Source organism: Phodopus roborovskii, unplaced genomic scaffold, assembly GCF_943737965.1.
Source record: "Phodopus roborovskii unplaced genomic scaffold, PHOROB, whole genome shotgun sequence".
Taxonomy (NCBI): Eukaryota; Metazoa; Chordata; class Mammalia; order Rodentia; family Cricetidae; genus Phodopus; species Phodopus roborovskii.
Window position 1 is genome coordinate 7,310,643 of NW_026126646.1, and position 15,555 is coordinate 7,326,197.

At 54.7% G+C, this 15,555-nt stretch overlaps 1 protein-coding gene across 1 annotated transcript; it reads left to right on the forward strand.

The window, feature by feature from the left end:
- The first annotated feature begins 70 nt into the window (after nucleotides 1-70).
- On the forward strand, nucleotides 71-14,574 carry Acap3 (ArfGAP with coiled-coil, ankyrin repeat and PH domains 3). Its single transcript, XM_051174006.1, has 24 exons — nucleotides 71-411; nucleotides 3,984-4,041; nucleotides 4,620-4,739; nucleotides 4,907-4,960; nucleotides 6,048-6,106; nucleotides 6,640-6,823; nucleotides 7,170-7,214; nucleotides 7,300-7,395; nucleotides 7,480-7,554; nucleotides 8,229-8,240; nucleotides 8,862-8,974; nucleotides 9,069-9,120; nucleotides 9,322-9,422; nucleotides 9,499-9,610; nucleotides 9,855-10,063; nucleotides 10,153-10,222; nucleotides 10,332-10,426; nucleotides 10,502-10,704; nucleotides 10,935-11,042; nucleotides 12,113-12,211; nucleotides 12,298-12,518; nucleotides 12,700-12,809; nucleotides 12,886-12,996; nucleotides 13,081-14,574. The coding sequence occupies exons 1-24, from the start codon at nucleotides 365-367 to the stop codon at nucleotides 13,226-13,228; spliced, it is 2,502 nt and encodes an 833-aa protein (XP_051029963.1). The 5' UTR covers nucleotides 71-364; the 3' UTR covers nucleotides 13,229-14,574.
- The last annotated feature ends 981 nt before the right edge of the window (nucleotides 14,575-15,555 follow it).

The following is a 15,555-nucleotide window of genomic DNA, read 5'->3' on the forward strand; positions in this document are numbered from 1 at the left end:
TCTGAAGTGAGAGAACCGCGCCCTTCCCTTTCCCTCAGCCGGATCAGCCACTCCAAATCCCAGCTGCCGCGGCCGGACCAGCTCCCTGACCCCGGTGGCCGAGGACAGAGGGCAGTGACAGGCAACCGAGTGCAGCGCCGCATTTAGCGACGCTCCCCGGAGGTGACAGCGGGTGGTGCAAGCGGCGGCAGACTTTGGCGACGCTCCCCAGCGGTGACAGGCGGGGCGGGGCAGCGGCGCGCCGGCCTCATTCCGAAGCGGGCGGGCGCGGAGCGCTGCGCGGGCGCGACGGACCTTCTACCAGCCGGGGATGCCGCTCGACGCGTCGTGGTCCTCGGTCCAGTGAGCACCGCTCGCCGCAGCCATGACGGTAGAGTTCGAGGAATGCATCAAAGACTCGCCGCGCTTCAGGTGTGCTGCGGGCCTGGGGTAGGGCGCGGGCAGGGATGGGGAGCCGCCTTTGTGCCGGGGGCGGGGAAGGGATGCCCAGTTTCGCGACCTCTCCGAGTCCACCTGGATGGAGCACAAGACCTGGCCTGGATAAACCGGCCGGAGCCGGAGTCGAGGTCCCCAAGGCGCGCTGCTCCGCCTTTGGCCTCGGGGGACCGGAACAAAAGACGCCCCTGTGCTGATCACCTCGCGCGCGGGGGTGAGTGCTCGGCTGTGTTGGGCAGTCGTGTACCACTGGGCATTTGCGTTCAGTGCCACCTCTATAGAACTGTCCACACGCCTTTGTGTTTGTGCTTTCGATGCCACAAGTACTGAGTTCCCCCTGGGCCCTGTAGTTCAGTTCTGGCTGGTATTGTCTGGCACTCTGCTTCACCTGTCCCTGGTTTCTATGTTGGCCCATGTGTCCAGAGCTGTGTATGGGTACAGCCAACTGGAGCCATCAGAACCTGAGATGGACACCTTGGTGAGAGTGGGTGGTATGAGTGACCCAGGAGCCTGGAGGGTTGGGGCTGTGGGGATAAGGAAGTCAGAGTTAGGTGGGAGGGTATGGGCCTTGCTCACCTGTGAGTTTGTTGCTTTTATTGTTCCTGGACTTAACAGTCATACACATCTATGTGAACCACATGGCCACACAGGTATACATCTGTTTCATTGGGTGACATTTAGCAAGCAGTAATGGATCCCCTACCTTTGTATATGCATATACACAGGGAAACGTATTCTGCCATTCTGCCCCTCGGAGGGGGAGGTGACAGACCAAGAACATGTAGGTGTAAGCGAGCTGTGATGCTGGGTTGGTGTGCTTGATGCGTGCACATAGCCTAGTGAGGGTGGGCACATGTATGTGCACGTACCACTTCTCTGTGGATTCATGAGCCTTGTTTGCCATGCTATTAGACACATAATAATGTATGTAGGTGTGTGTTTTAACATGGGTGCACATGTCCATGCACATGTGTGCACCATGTCCCTGGAACACATGTCTGTGTGCTCAATACTACTACATGCATGCATGCATGCATGCATGCATGCATGTTCATGTATAAGCCTATATCATGCCTTTGCACGTTTGTGCTTGACCACATAATGTGCATGCATGCTGGGTCTCTGGGGGCTTACCCCAGTCCAGCTCTTTTCATAACCACCTTGCAAGAGAGTCAGCAAGAAACACCTTAGAAGCCTTGGAGCATTAGTGTTAGCCAAGAGTGGTCACTGATTGTAGTCGGCGGACTTAAGGCAATCATCTGTGCTTTCCTATTTTCTATTGCTGAATGATTGAGTGCTCTGAGAGACTCAGATACCCCGTAATTCTGCATCCTGGCTCGATAAGAAGCACGGACAAGGCCTCTGTGCTGGGACTCGGCCCCAGCTGAAGCACTCTTATCTTTGCTCTAGACCTTTTCCGAGGAGCTCTGGCTCCACCCTGCCTTGTGGAGGGATTTGGGCCTAAGCAGAAATCCATTCACTTCTGGGCCTTCTTTGCTATAGCCAGCCAGTTGGACTTGTGGGCTGCAGTAGATGTGGCAGCTGCCTAGGCTTAACACTGCTTCTATGGTGGGGGGAGGGAGTGTTGGGGCGGGGGTGGCTCTCTGGACTTCAGTTCTGGGGTCATGGAAACCTGGCTCAGGGTGGTTTTGGGTGGGCTGTGATTTGATGGGTTTGAAGAGTATCTTGTCCACTCTAAGGTGTTACTGAGGTTATAACTTGATCTTTCTGGCCAAGAACCTTTAGGTGGCGCAGGGTGGGCCTGGCAGAAGGATGTGGATGTGAGGTGGGGCCTAGACCCTAACCTGAAGATTGTGGGAGTTTTGCTTTGGGGCTCCTGGCCTAGGATAAGGGCTTGTGACAGCCTAAGGAATGTCTCAGTCCCAGTAGCTGTGGGTGGGGGTGCAGGGGAGCCCCGGAAGAGAAGCCGCCCAGCCTTGGCTGCAAGCCCTGCCCTGGGTGGGGCTTCAAGCGCTGAGTCATGGCTTTGGTGAGGGGGGCTCCTCCCCAACCTCCAAGCTGCTGAGGAAGCCACTGGCAGGCAAGACAGGCTTAACACGGGAGGGGGATGCCTCAGGTCCTTGGCAGAGGGAGTGCTGAGATTCCTAGGACAGAGTGCTGGCTCCTTGAGCCTCTACTAAGTGCCCACAATGTTCCTACATCCCTGTGAGTATATATGTCAGCTCCTGGTGCAGCCCCTCCCAGTTCCTGGCTCCCTGGCCAGCTGCAGCTCTCCATGCAGCTGTCTGGGCTGTCAGGCCTGCTTGGGGAAGCCCTGAATCGTGCTCTCCTAGGCAGATAGTTACATCTGTGTTCTTGGAACTTCTGGCTCTTATACTGGACAGAGTTCTGGGCCAGAGTCTCCTATAGTAGCCTGTGTTAGGCTTGTAGCTAAAGTGCTTTTTTTTTTTTTTTTCCAAGCAGGGCAGGCTGTGGGGTATCCTTTGCAGGCATGGCTGCCAATGGTTCAGTCAGATGCTGCAGTTCTACTTCTCCTGCCTCTTCCTTGCTTTAGGATTCAGGGTGCCTTTAGCCCTCAGGAAAGGATGAGTCTGATGGCCAGGACCTTTAAAGTCCTGGCTAGGACAGCCTGGCATTTCAGCCCCAGTTCTTAATTGAGGACACTAAACTATGCCCCATGTGTTTCTCAAGCCCTTTACTCGGGAGAAACCCTAGAACAGAAACTTCTTGCCTTTCTGGAGAATAGGGCATAAAGGGATAAGGGGCTGCTAGAACTGGATGGCTTCCCCTCTGATAACTCACCCCTGCCAGTATAAGACTCATTTTTAGAGTTCTGTCTAAGCCCTTGGCCTATTATGTTCCTATGGTGCCTCTTCCCACACAGGCCAGATGGGTGTAGCTGACCAGTTGAGCTGATTGTGTGAGGTGGGGGACTGCTGGGAGCCTGCCCTTATTTCCTTGTTTCCTGTTCCCAAGTTGGAGTTGGGGGGGGGGGGTGTCACGTGCCTGGTCCATCTGCCTTTGGCTTCCGGGATTCTCCCTGGCTTCTCTTGGTGATGTCATCATTAACTCCTCCCTCCCCAGGGCATGTTTGTTATCAGGCTGGATTGGTGGGATTGGGCTCCAAAGAGACCTGACGCATCTCTCCTTCTGGCTGTACTGAGCTAGATGGAATATTGAGGTTGAGGGAGATGGAGGAGCTTTTCCCTCACTGGTTTGAAGCATTGTCCCATAGCTGTTGGTTCATAATCAGCCTCCTTAAGTGTCCTTAGTTGTAGGCCAAAGTTGACTGGAGTTGGGGGGGGAGCTGTCCAAATGGGGTACAAGTTCAACTCTGAGCCCCAGCGAGCACTGTCATGGGTACCAACATCACAGCATGAGACTTCAGCATGAGGCTAGGTGGCTTTAACCTGTCCCGTGGGCTCTGGGTAGCTCCAGAGTGCTAGACCTGGGTCCTAATTACATCCATCAGGGAGGGTGCTTGCCTCTCTCAGTCTTAATTTCCTGGAGCCCCCTTCTGGCAGCAAAACCTCTGGGAAAAGGCAACAAGAGATGATGATCTAACCCCCCCCCAATTCTTGTTGCAGGGCAACCATTGATGAGGTAGAAACAGATGTGGTTGAGATTGAGGCTAAACTGGACAAGGTAAGAGGCCTTGGTGGTACATAAAGGGCCCAGCATTACTTGACCCACTCCAAACCCAGTCTGGAACTAGGGGATGACTCCAAGTATATCTGCCTATGTCAGAGATGCCCATTAGGTGGGAAACAACTGCTGTGCTTGTTGTGTCTAGTGTGAGTGGGGTAGGGGGCCAAGGGTAAGGTTAGGGAAGGGGAGAGGGGGCAGGCTTCAGAGCCAGAGAAGGCAGGGGCTGTGCGCTGTCTGGCCCTGTGACCCTGTGGGTCCACACTCACACTCTGCTTGCAGTGTCTCTGCCTGCCAGCCCTTCCGGCCAGAGCTCAGGCTCAGATGACACCAACCTCTCTTCCCAGCACTCCCCTGAACACCGGGCAGATTTGATAGTTCTCCTCAGTCCCCGAACTGATGGGGGGGCAAGGGGGGTGTGTGTGGGTGATAACAACAGGCCTGAGTTGAATTCCTCTGGCTGCCTCTGGCCGGAAGCGTATCTTCCATGGCCCGGCCTTGTGGCGGATCTGCGGATCTGCGCTACGAGCCCAGAGAAACCTTCAAGCCCTCGTTTTGCCAACTGTGTCCACTTGCAGCTGGTCAAACTGTGCAGTGGCATGATTGAAGCTGGCAAAGCCTACGTCACCACCAACAGACTCTTTGTGAGCGGCGTCCGAGACCTGTCTCAGCAGTGCCAGGGTGACACAGTCATCTCGGTGAGGGGGGCCAGTGTGGGGGTGGGGGGGAGGGTGTCTGCTCTCTGCTTCAGCACACCTAACCCTAACACGGTGGGCGGGGAGGAGGGAGACGCTACCTACATGGCCTGTATGGCCTCGGCCCCACTGCTCATCCCAGTGTGGTCTTCCCTATGCTTTTTCTTCAGGAATGCCTGCAGAGGTTTGGAGACAGCCTGCAGGAGATGGTCAACTATCACACGGTGAGTCCCATGGGGCGCGGGGTGGGGGGGGGGAGTCTCTACTTCCACCTGAGTCCACAGCGTGTCTCCTGAAGGCCCTGCCTAGCCCAGAGTAATGCTGACTGGTTTTTAGGTAGCTAAACTGGTGGCCATGAGTGAGAAAGGCCATGTTCTGTTCCTTTAATCTGTAGAAATGGTAGCCACTCCAATTCTGTGAGTCAGTGCAATGTGAGGGATGTTTCCAGAGGGAGCTGCCATGTCCCCACCTGTGGCCAGACTAAATCCCAGGGCAGAGGAAGCAGCACATAGCTCAGACCTGAGGGCAGCGGGGTCTTGAGGTGAGGAAATCTTGGAAGTTTCATCTCTACCTGAAGCTGGGCAGAGCTTTCCAACCCAGGCCAATTTATTTCTGGGTGACATCCACACTGCCGTCGGGGCAGGGCTTGGTAGCCTCATAGGGCTCCGGCACTGATATGAATAAACACATAGAGCAGTCCAAGTCTCAGTGTGATGGCAGTAGACCGTGTCCTGGGAATCAAGAGTCCCAGACTAAACAAGGGACCCCTACTTGGCCAGACTAGGGAAAGCTCAGAAATAAACCAGCTTGGGGTGGCTCGTCCTGGAAGCTGCCAGTCTGTCCTTCTACCCCTGGCTTGGCTCAGCCCTCCTCTATGTGTCACTGTGGGTCAGGAGAATGTATGGCGGGGGATGTGAAACCAGTTCCCAGCAATTAGCTACCACCTTTTCCAGGCCAGGCTCTATGGAGGCTGCCCTAAGTCCTTCTTGTTGCTGGTAATCAGCCCATGCAGATGCTTAAGGGTGGAGTTTAGAGGCCTGCCTGCCATCATGTTGACCTCTAGACTGGCTAAGAGCCAGGTGGGAAGATGAGCAGGTGGCTACAGCTGTTATTCCTGGCCCCCAAGAGGCTTCCCTGGTACATAGCAGGCTGTGTAGCTAGTTTTTTTTTTTTTTTTTTTTTTTTTTTTAAATAGAGAAGAGCTGGGGCCCAGGAAGAGATGGGCAGGGATCCCAATTGTCACCTGGTAGGGGATTGGACTTTGTCCTGTCAGTAGTGACCCAAATAACCTCTGTCCTGCCTCTGTCCCAGATCCTGTTTGACCAGGCCCAGAGATCGGTACGGCAGCAGCTCCACAACTTTGTCAAAGAGTGAGTGACCAGAGTCACCAGCCAAGCCCCCAGCCCTATAGCCAATACCATGGTAAAAGCTGAATTCAGTGGTCTGTCTTCAGGGTAAGAGGGGCGTCAGGTCCTTTGCCAAGACTTCAGACTGTGAGAGGTCTTTGCCCTCTGACAGGAGGTTCAACCAACAGGGGCAAAGGCTAGGAGATGGGACACCAAAGGCGGGGTGGAGGGAGCAGGAGTTGTAGTTTATTCTCATACCCTAGAGGAGACGCAGGCTGCCACGTGGGTCTGGAGTTAGGGATAAGGCTGGGGGGGTCTAGTTTGGACAGATGTAGAGCAAGCTGGTGGAGGGTTGAAAAGTTCTAGAACAGAGACGAGGAGAAAAAAAAGCTAGGTAGAGCCTAAGAGAGGGAGGTAAGGAAATGACCCTTCTCAGAAACTAGTCAGGGGTGTATGGCAAGTAGGAAAGTGCGAGATCGCAGGCTAACCGAAACCTACTGTGTCCTCGCTCCTTTTCTGACCTCTGACTCCTGGCACCTACATTGGCTGGCACTCAGGGATGTGCGGAAGTTCAAAGAGACAAAGAAGCAGTTTGACAAAGTGCGGGAGGACATGGAATTGTCCTTGGTGAGGAATGCCCAAGCCCCAAGGCACCGGCCCCATGAAGTAGAGGAGGCCACAGGTGCCCTCACTCTCACCCGGAAGTGCTTCCGCCACTTGGCACTGGACTATGTGCTCCAGGTTAGCTGTGGGGCAACAGAGATGTGTCTTCTCCAATGGGTAGGGATGACCCCCTGCAAATGCCTGGAGGTAGAGTAAGCAGTAGGGGGTGGAAGCCTTGATCTTATACAGGAAGCCTCTAGGGATATGGGCAAGGATGAGAATTCTTGGTTCCATCCAGCTGCAACCTCATATTCAGACAAGGGGAAAGAAGGGATTCATGGGAGGATGGAGCTAATACCACACAGAGATCTAAAAACTACCTAAGGGTTTTAAAACTATAAGCAGTCCAGGTGGATTCTGGAAAAGTGTAGGCCATGGGCTTCTGGTCTCTGACATCTCATCTGTTTTTCTCTTCCTCTGGCAGATCAACGTCCTCCAGGCCAAGAAGAAGTTTGAGATCTTAGATTCTGTGAGCGCTTGTGTTGGGAGGTCCCTATGGGCATGGTTTGAACAATGGGAGCTTGGCCTCACTTGGGCTCTAACTTCACCTGCAGATGCTGTCCTTCATGCATGCCCAGTACAGCTTCTTCCAGCAGGGATATAGCCTCCTACACCAGCTGGACCCCTACATGAAGAAACTGGCAGCTGAGGTGAGCCTACAGGAGTAGCTCAGTGACTGAACCTTCAGTAAGGGCTCCTGGTTAAAGTCTTGTTTCGTGATGCCCTTCCCACAGCTGGACCAGCTTGTGATTGACTCCGCAGTGGAAAAGCGTGAGATGGAACGCAAGCATGCTGCCATCCAGCAACGGGTGAGGCCCTGCAGCCCCATCTCCCCGAATATGGGAGAATGTCATCACCACTGCACAAGTCTGATGTGGGCGGGCCCCCACAGTAGCCCTTCTTCTTCCCAAGACCGTCCACTCACTACCCATTAGGCCTTGCAACAATTGCTGTCTGAATCTGCGGCAGAGGGAGGGCCCCCACCTTTAAGTTGGGGAAAGCCCTGCTTACCCAGGCTGACCAGTCCCTCCCTACAAGAGCTACATGCTGCAGCAGGCTGACTCTGATCCAGCAAGCCTGATACATGGAAAAGCTGGAGCTGGGACCTGGAACCTCACTCCTTAGGGCAGTGGCCCTTGACCTTCGTTAACACTGTGACCCTCTAATACAATTCCTCATGTTTATGGTTGGCCCTCAACTATAAAATTACCTTGTTGCTACTTCATAACCGTAATTTTGCTACTGTTATAAATTATAATGTAAATATCCGATACACAAGCTCTGAAGGGGTAATGACCCCACTGCCTCAGAGGTGGCGGGTGCCTCTGTGCCTAGTCATGGGCTCCTTCTGATGGACAGTGGTCCCCATCAACCCTGCCCCGCCCCCAAGGGCAGAGATTGGCTGCAGGTGGGATAAAAGAACCTAGTCATCGTTCACTGGTTCTTTCTTTCTCTTTTCCCCTCCGTCCTGCTTGGGCCTCAGACTCTGCTGCAGGTAAGAAAGCTGCGCCCTGGGGTATGCACACGGGTTATTCAGATGCTCTCTTTCTGGGGCGTTTCAGCACCGAGGACACCTCCCTACCTCAGTGCTCCTGCTGGTAGTACCAGCAGCATGAATCTGGCCAGTCCGCCTACAGGAGTGGTGGCAGCTGTATCTTCCTGCCCCTGCTCAGGCTGAGAGCAGGTGGTAAGGCCTTCTTCCCTCTACTGGCCTGGCCTGTCAGACAACAGGACACACAGGACACCCAAGGCCCTCTAGCTTCTGAATGGGGCTCTGTCAGGCCCCTGGAGAAGGCCCAGCTGGCGAAGTTCATGAAACGCTCAGGATGGGGGGGGGGGGGTGTGGGGCAGGCCGGGAACGCAGCTTCCTTCCTGATCATAGCCTGCTTGTTCCTGCAAGCCTAGTAGTGGGGGCTGGAGCACTGAGGACCAGCTGTGAACACAAGGGACCTTCCCATAGGGACTTTAGACAAAGGGCCTTGCTCGGTCAGGAAATTGTTGTGGTGGGCAGAGGACCCCAGAGCATGTGCCTCATTTTAGTTTTGTTTGGGGTGAGCCTGGGAGGGGATGGATCCTTCAAGGATGGGCACTCCCCGAGGGCCAGCTCTATCCTTAGGACTTTTCCTATGATGAGCCAAAAGTGGAGTTTGATGTGGATGCACCAAGCGGCGTGGTAATGGAGGGCTACCTCTTTAAGAGAGCCAGCAATGCCTTCAAGACATGGAATCGGTAAGGGCCCTCCTTCCTCAGGCAGGGCTGAGGGCGGAGTGGATATGGAGCCAGCTCTGCCTGACCCCTTGTCTCACATCTTTTCCTCACCCAGGCGATGGTTCTCCATTCAGAACAGCCAGCTTGTCTACCAGAAGAAACTCAAGGTGTGCTGGGGGATAGGGGCCAGACTCCTCCCCATTTAGACCATGGGTTGGGCTGCTTAGTGGATGATGGCACAGGGCTGAGGACACAGACAGGCACCAAAATGTCGAAGGCCAAGGGAGCAGGGAGTTAGGAACTCATTGCTTGAGTCTGAGGTACAGGAGGAAGTGGGTATGGGAGTGGTGATCTTGTACTGCCAACAGGACGCCCTGACTGTGGTGGTAGATGATCTACGTCTGTGTTCTGTGAAGCCATGTGAGGACATTGAACGGAGGTTCTGCTTTGAAGTTGTGTCACCGACCAAGTGAGGAGGCCTAACCCCAGGAAGGGTTGGGGAAAGAAAGCCCTGCTTACCTGGGCTGACCAACCCCTCCCTACAGGAGCTGTATGCTGCAGGCTGACTCTGAGAAGCTAAGACAGGCTTGGGTTCAAGCTGTGCAGGCTAGCATTGCCTCTGCCTACCGGGAAAGTCCAGACAGCTGCTATAGTGAGGTGTGGCGCTTCTCTCCTTCCACATGTGTGTATCTATGTACCCCCAGAACAGCTCCTGTGGGCTACCTCATGCTTGTGCAGCTAGTGTGTGCATGTGTGTATGTGCAGTGTTTGCATGTGTGCACGTATGCAGATTTGTGTTTGAGGGGCCCCTGGTCTATGCTGACCCTTCTAACTGGGGAGCTTCTGGGGAGTGGAGACAAGCTCCTGATGGGCCCGAGTGGCTCCTCACACCATTCACCAGAGGCTGGACCGCACGGCATCACCGTCAACAAGTAGCATCGATTCCACCACGGACTCTCGGGAACGCGGAGTCAAGGGCGAGAGCGTGCTGCAGCGTGTGCAGAGTGTGGCTGGCAACAGCCAGTGTGGAGACTGTGGCCAGCCAGATCCTCGCTGGGCCAGCATCAATCTGGGTGTGCTGCTCTGTATTGAGTGCTCCGGTATCCACAGGTAGTCCTTCTTGACTCTGGCTAGACAGGGCCAGCTGAGGTTCTGGACACAGTCATACCTTTGCCCATCTCTGTCCCCTTTCTGCCCAGGAGCTTGGGTGTTCACTGCTCTAAGGTACGGTCCCTGACACTGGATTCCTGGGAGCCAGAGCTGCTAAAGGTATGTAAAATGGCTCCTGAAGATGAAGCCCACTAGAGCCCCAAGTAGGCAGGGGTGGGATTTAGGTCTTTGAACTTGGACTGACATCCACATACACTGCACCCCACAGCTGATGTGTGAGCTTGGAAACAGCACCATGAACCAGATCTATGAGGCCCAGTGTGAGGGACCAGGCATTAAAAAGCCTACAGCCAGTAGTTCCAGGTGAGGTGGGAACAGCCAGCCTGGCCATGGGAGCCTCAGCCTATGGATGCAGTCTCATGCTCACCTCTGGTCCAGGCAGGACAAAGAGGCATGGATCAAGGACAAATATGTTGAAAAGAAGTTTCTGCGGAAGCTGACCTCTGTAACAGCCCGGGAAGCCCCGAGACGATGGAGGGCGCAGAAGTGCCAGCGCCCTCACAGCTCCCCCCACGCCCCTACTTCCCGCCGCAAGGTCCGGCTTGAGCCTGTCCTGCCCTCCATCGCTGCTTTGTCCTCAGGTGGGAGGGCTGCCAGCAGCTGCACCTGAGCTCATGTACCTGGGGAGGTTTGGGGACAGACTCAGTGCAGCCCCGGGAGCAGCCACCAAACCCTCAGCATTATGGTGGGGCTGGGTTGGGTAGGCTGGAGTGGGGCACCTTGGAGCTCTGTCTGTCTCTAAATGACCTGAGGCATTTCCCCATCCCAAGTCTCAGTTTTAGCACCTGAACATGTGTCTTATCCCCTGCAGCTGGCACCGTGGAGCGCAAGTTCCGCCGGGACTCCCTCTTCTGCCCTGATGAGCTGGATTCCCTCTTCTCCTACTTTGATGCAGGGGCTGCCGGGGCTGGTCCACGCAGTGAGTGCTGGGTGCTGGGACAGATTCCCTTCCAGTGTCCTCAGTGTCCCCCAGGAGCCATACCCCATCCTCAGCCAAAGTAACATAAGAGCAACAGTTGAGGCTCTTCTGGAGAGTGGACAAGGTGTATGACACTTGCTCAAGAACTCGAAGAAGAGACTGGGACAGGGTGGTGATGCCACAGAAGGATTAAGACAGGAAAACAGCCAAAGGGGCTGGAGCAGCAGTTCTCGACCTGTGGGCCTGGACCCCTTTTTGGGGTTGCATATCAGATACCCTGCATATCAGATACTTGCGTTACAATCCTTATCAATAGCAAAATTACAGTTAGGAAATAGCAACGAAATAATTTTATGGTTGGGGATCACCACGATATGAGTAGCTGTATTAAAGGGTCACGGTGTTAGGAATGTTGGGAACCAATGGGCTAGAGTTATCTCAACCACCAACTTGGGGCTGAGCACACAACTGTAGAGAGTAGTACATTGATGCCAGGCATGGTGGTTTACACCTATAACCCTAGCACTCACAGGCAGAGGCAGGAGGATTGTAATGCATTCAGGGTCAAGGCCATCCTGAGCTACATAGTGAACTCAAGGCCATCCTGGGTTAATTTGTAAGATTCAGTAAAAAGGAAAAAATGTAACGTGTGAAGTGGATTGTCACAGGTGTTTATGTAGGGAGCAATTGTGGGTGTCTGTGTATGGATGAAACCAAATGGTGACAGCAGAGGGCGCTGCAGTACCAGCTCTAACCCAGGCTCTGTAGCTCCTTCCCTTGTTGCCCCGGCTGTGACTTCTGGGTGAAGACCATGAAGCCTAGAGGGCTGGGAGGAGGTGCTCTGGGTTGTACTGGGAAGGGAGGGCTCCCCCTGTCCCTCTGAGCTGTTGTTTGGTTTTCTCTCTTTCCTTTCAGCCTGGGCAGCAGCACTCCATGGTGTCCCCCTAATAAGGGCTAGTCTTGCTCCTAAAGGGGAGAATCCACTAAAGGGTGGTGGGTCAGGCTCCAGCTTTCCTCCAGTGTTCTGGGACACCCCAGGACTAACGATTCCCTTTGCTGTGGTCCTACAGGTCTAAGCAGTGACAGTGGTCTAGGAGGCAGCTCTGACGGCAGCTCGGATGTTCTGGCCTTCAGCACAGGCTCTGTGGTGGACAGTGTCACTGAGGAAGGTAGGTGTGTGCCTCTCCGCCTCCATGTAGCCCATCATCCCAACACCCTTGGGGGTTATAATTCGCTGTCCTTCTCCCGCCTGTAGAGGCTGCCGAGTCTGAGGAGTCCAGCAGTGAGGTAGACGGAGAAGCTGAGGCCTGGAGCCTGGCTGATGTGCGTGAGCTGCATCCCGGACTACTGGCACACCAAGCCGCACGTACTCGTGATCTCCCTGCACTGGCTGCAGCACTGGCCCATGGAGCCGAAGTCAACTGGGCTGATGCAGCAGACGAGGGCAAGACGCCACTGGTGCAGGCTGTGCTAGGGGTGAGCACAGGCTGGGCACCTGACTTGTGCACACAAGGCTGCATACCATACACGTGCACTCTGCCATTGTAGACAGAGACAGGTTTGCTCCTGGTTTGGGGGTGCTCATGGCAGGAGGTCAGGGCAGGTAGGCCCTGCCAGTGTCCTTTCCTGGTTCAGTCCGATTTCCCCGGATCCCTAGGGTTCCTTGATTGTCTGTGAGTTCCTTCTGCAAAATGGAGCTGATGTGAACCAAAGAGACAGCCTCGGCCGGGCACCCTTGCACCACGCTACACTCTTGGGCCACACTGGGTGAGTTCTATGGGTCTCTCTTGTGCTACCATCCCCTCACCTTGGAGCTATCTCAATAAGCCCCTCCACCCCCCAGCCAGGTCTGTCTATTCCTGAAGCGGGGGGCTGACCAACATGCCTTGGACCAGGAGCAGCAGGATCCGCTGACCATCGCGGTTCAAGCAGCGAACGCTGACATTGTCACATTGTGAGTCCTGGGGATATAGTCACTGTAAAAGGGGCAGAGACTATGTGGGGGACAGAATCACCTCAGACTGTTCCCCACCCTCAGGCTTCGCCTGGCCCGCATGGCGGAGGAGATGAGAGAAGCAGAGGCGCCCCCCGGCCAGCCAGGCCCCCTGCCAGGCAGCAGTCCTACAGAGCTGCAGTACCGCCGGTGTATCCAGGAGTTCATTGGCCTCCACCTGGAGGAAAGCTAGGGCCTGGCAGGCCGGGCAGCTGAGGGACCCCTACCCTGACCCCAGCCTACCCGGCCCAGAAATCCTGCATGTTCCTGAAGACCCTAGCCCCTCATCTGGCCACAGCCCTGCCTGTGACAACTGTGGGCCCGTCCCGACAGCCCGGTATTTTGGCATTTCTGGAGTCCCCACTCTCCTGCCCTTCCCTCCCTCTGGCTACTTTAATGCTCAGCCAGAGGACCGGGACCCAAGCACTGAATCTTCTGAAGCCCCGCACTTGGGGGTTGGGGTGCTGCATCACCTGTCATCCTACCTGGGGAACCTCTGTCTTCAGGTGGTCCTCTCTTCAGGGGTCTGGGCTGTCCATGGCACAACCACTCTTGAGGTCCATGTCACCTTGTACCCCTATGCCCTCAGGGCCTATTTCACCTTGTGCCCCTATGTTTACTGCCCCAGAACACTGACCTGCTAGTTAGGTCCTTCCCACATACCCCCCCCCCCAGCCCTTCCTCCAGCCTGGGGCTGGTGGCTGGCCACCAGCACCTTCCCTGGCAGGATATGGCAGTCCACCCAGGGAATCAACCTGAGTACCTCACTCAGTGACCCCAGCATCCAGGTTGGGCTTTGACGGTGCTGGGAGGTGGAACTTTGGCCCAGGCCTTCCACCCAGGCTGGACGCAGGCGTCCCAAGGCCACGTGGCTGGCCACTTGGGTCCTTGTGCCTGAGGGCCTAAATAAATCCATCCCTGCCTTCTCCAGAGGCACTGTCTGGCTTACCTGGTCCAGAGCCCATGCCTAAAGCAACTGGCACTTTCCACCCTGTGCCCAATGTTCTTTGTTACTGACTGAGAGGATTTTCTACAACGACCTCATTCTGACTTTGTCTGCGTCTTTTTCTGTGGACTCTCAAGGACCATCCTGATCCTAGCTCTTCCTGCTGCTGGGGAGGCCCACAGAGATCTCTCCCTGCCCTGCCCCCAAGCTTCACTCCTTGGGCTGGGCCTCTGATAGGTCCAGTGGTCCCTTATTTGGGAGGGGCCCACCAATGCCTTCAATTTCCCTTTTTCTGGGGGAGTTCCAGGATAGAGGCTTGGCCCCTCTGCATACTATGGAGCCCTTGGTTAGGTCAAGGGCACTAAGCTGGTCACTATGCAAATACTGCCCTGGGAGCATCCATGGGCAGTAAGGTAGGCACTGGATCAGGGCCTCTGACTCCCTTGCTTGATGGCTGCGGCCCTAAAGAGCAGAATTGGCTTCCTTCCTCCTGCTTGAGCTCTGCCCACCACCTACCCTGCCACCTTTGGGCTGGCAGGATCCCACTCCTTCCTGCTCTGATCACTCTCACTTAATAAACCTCTGCCGCTTGCGCCCACTGCCTGCTCATTGCAGCCTTGCTTGGCTCTGTTGTCTCAGCTGGAGATTTATCTGGGAGAAGACTGAGGCGGAGTCCCAACATCGTCCCTTCCCAAGAAGATATAACCCAGTAGCCACCAGGGGCCCGATGCTATGAGAAAACCTGACACCTGGCACCCTTAGCCCCCGTTCCCTGGCCTCTTCTCTCTGCCTTCTCTGAATTAGACTATATATATATATCCCTTGATAGGAATAAGGATGAACTCAGTGAGAATAGCTGGGGCTGGTGTCCCTGGTCTGCACCCAGTGCCCCTCACCTTCAGTGTGCTTGTTGTGCTCTGTTTCAAAGTGGCATTGAGGTACATTCTGAGGTTTGAAGCTCACTCTGATGTAGGTGACTGGGGAGACACATATATGTGCCAGACAGCAGATGGAATGACTGATTGTATTGTAGAGCAGCTCGAGGTCAGTAGATGCCTTGGCTTGGATTTACTTTCATTCCTGCTTACCCAGAGGCTGCCTTAAAGTCAGTGCAGGCTCTGTCTGATATGCATATATGTGTGTGTGTGTGTGTGTGTGTGTGCATGCATGTATATATGTATGTATGTATGTATATAGGCATGTGTCAGAAACATGCACAGACAAATGTGATAACCAAACAGACTCCACTGTGTAGAAATACCACACATGAACATGAATGGACACATGCTCATACCCAGAGTTCACGAGTCTAGAGAAGGGATACTTCCCAGACATGTCTTAGGATCCTCCTCAACCCAAGAGGCCATCATCTGGTGTGTTAGATATAGTTGGTTTCTACATGGGTCAGATAGTACCACTTTCTGGGCCCTCAAATGGCTAGTCTGGCACATTCTGGGCAACTAGGGAACCCACCGCTACTACGGTTTCCAGCATTAGGCTGAAGGATCAGATAGCTCTGTTGGGGTCACTTGAGTTGTCAAGATCTCAAGGGAGTGCCAGGGATGGTGGTCCAT

Excerpts from the sequence above, each read along its gene's own strand:
- Acap3 (XM_051174006.1), top strand. The coding sequence starts at position 365 with ATGACGGTAGAGTTCGAGGAATGCATCAAAGACTCGCCGCGCTTCAG. Across the intron at positions 412-3,983 it reads AAAGACTCGCCGCGCTTCAG|GGCAACCATTGATGAGGTAG; the intron begins GTGTGCTGCGGG and ends TTCTTGTTGCAG. Across the intron at positions 10,223-10,331 it reads GGGAGCCAGAGCTGCTAAAG|CTGATGTGTGAGCTTGGAAA; the intron begins GTATGTAAAATG and ends TGCACCCCACAG.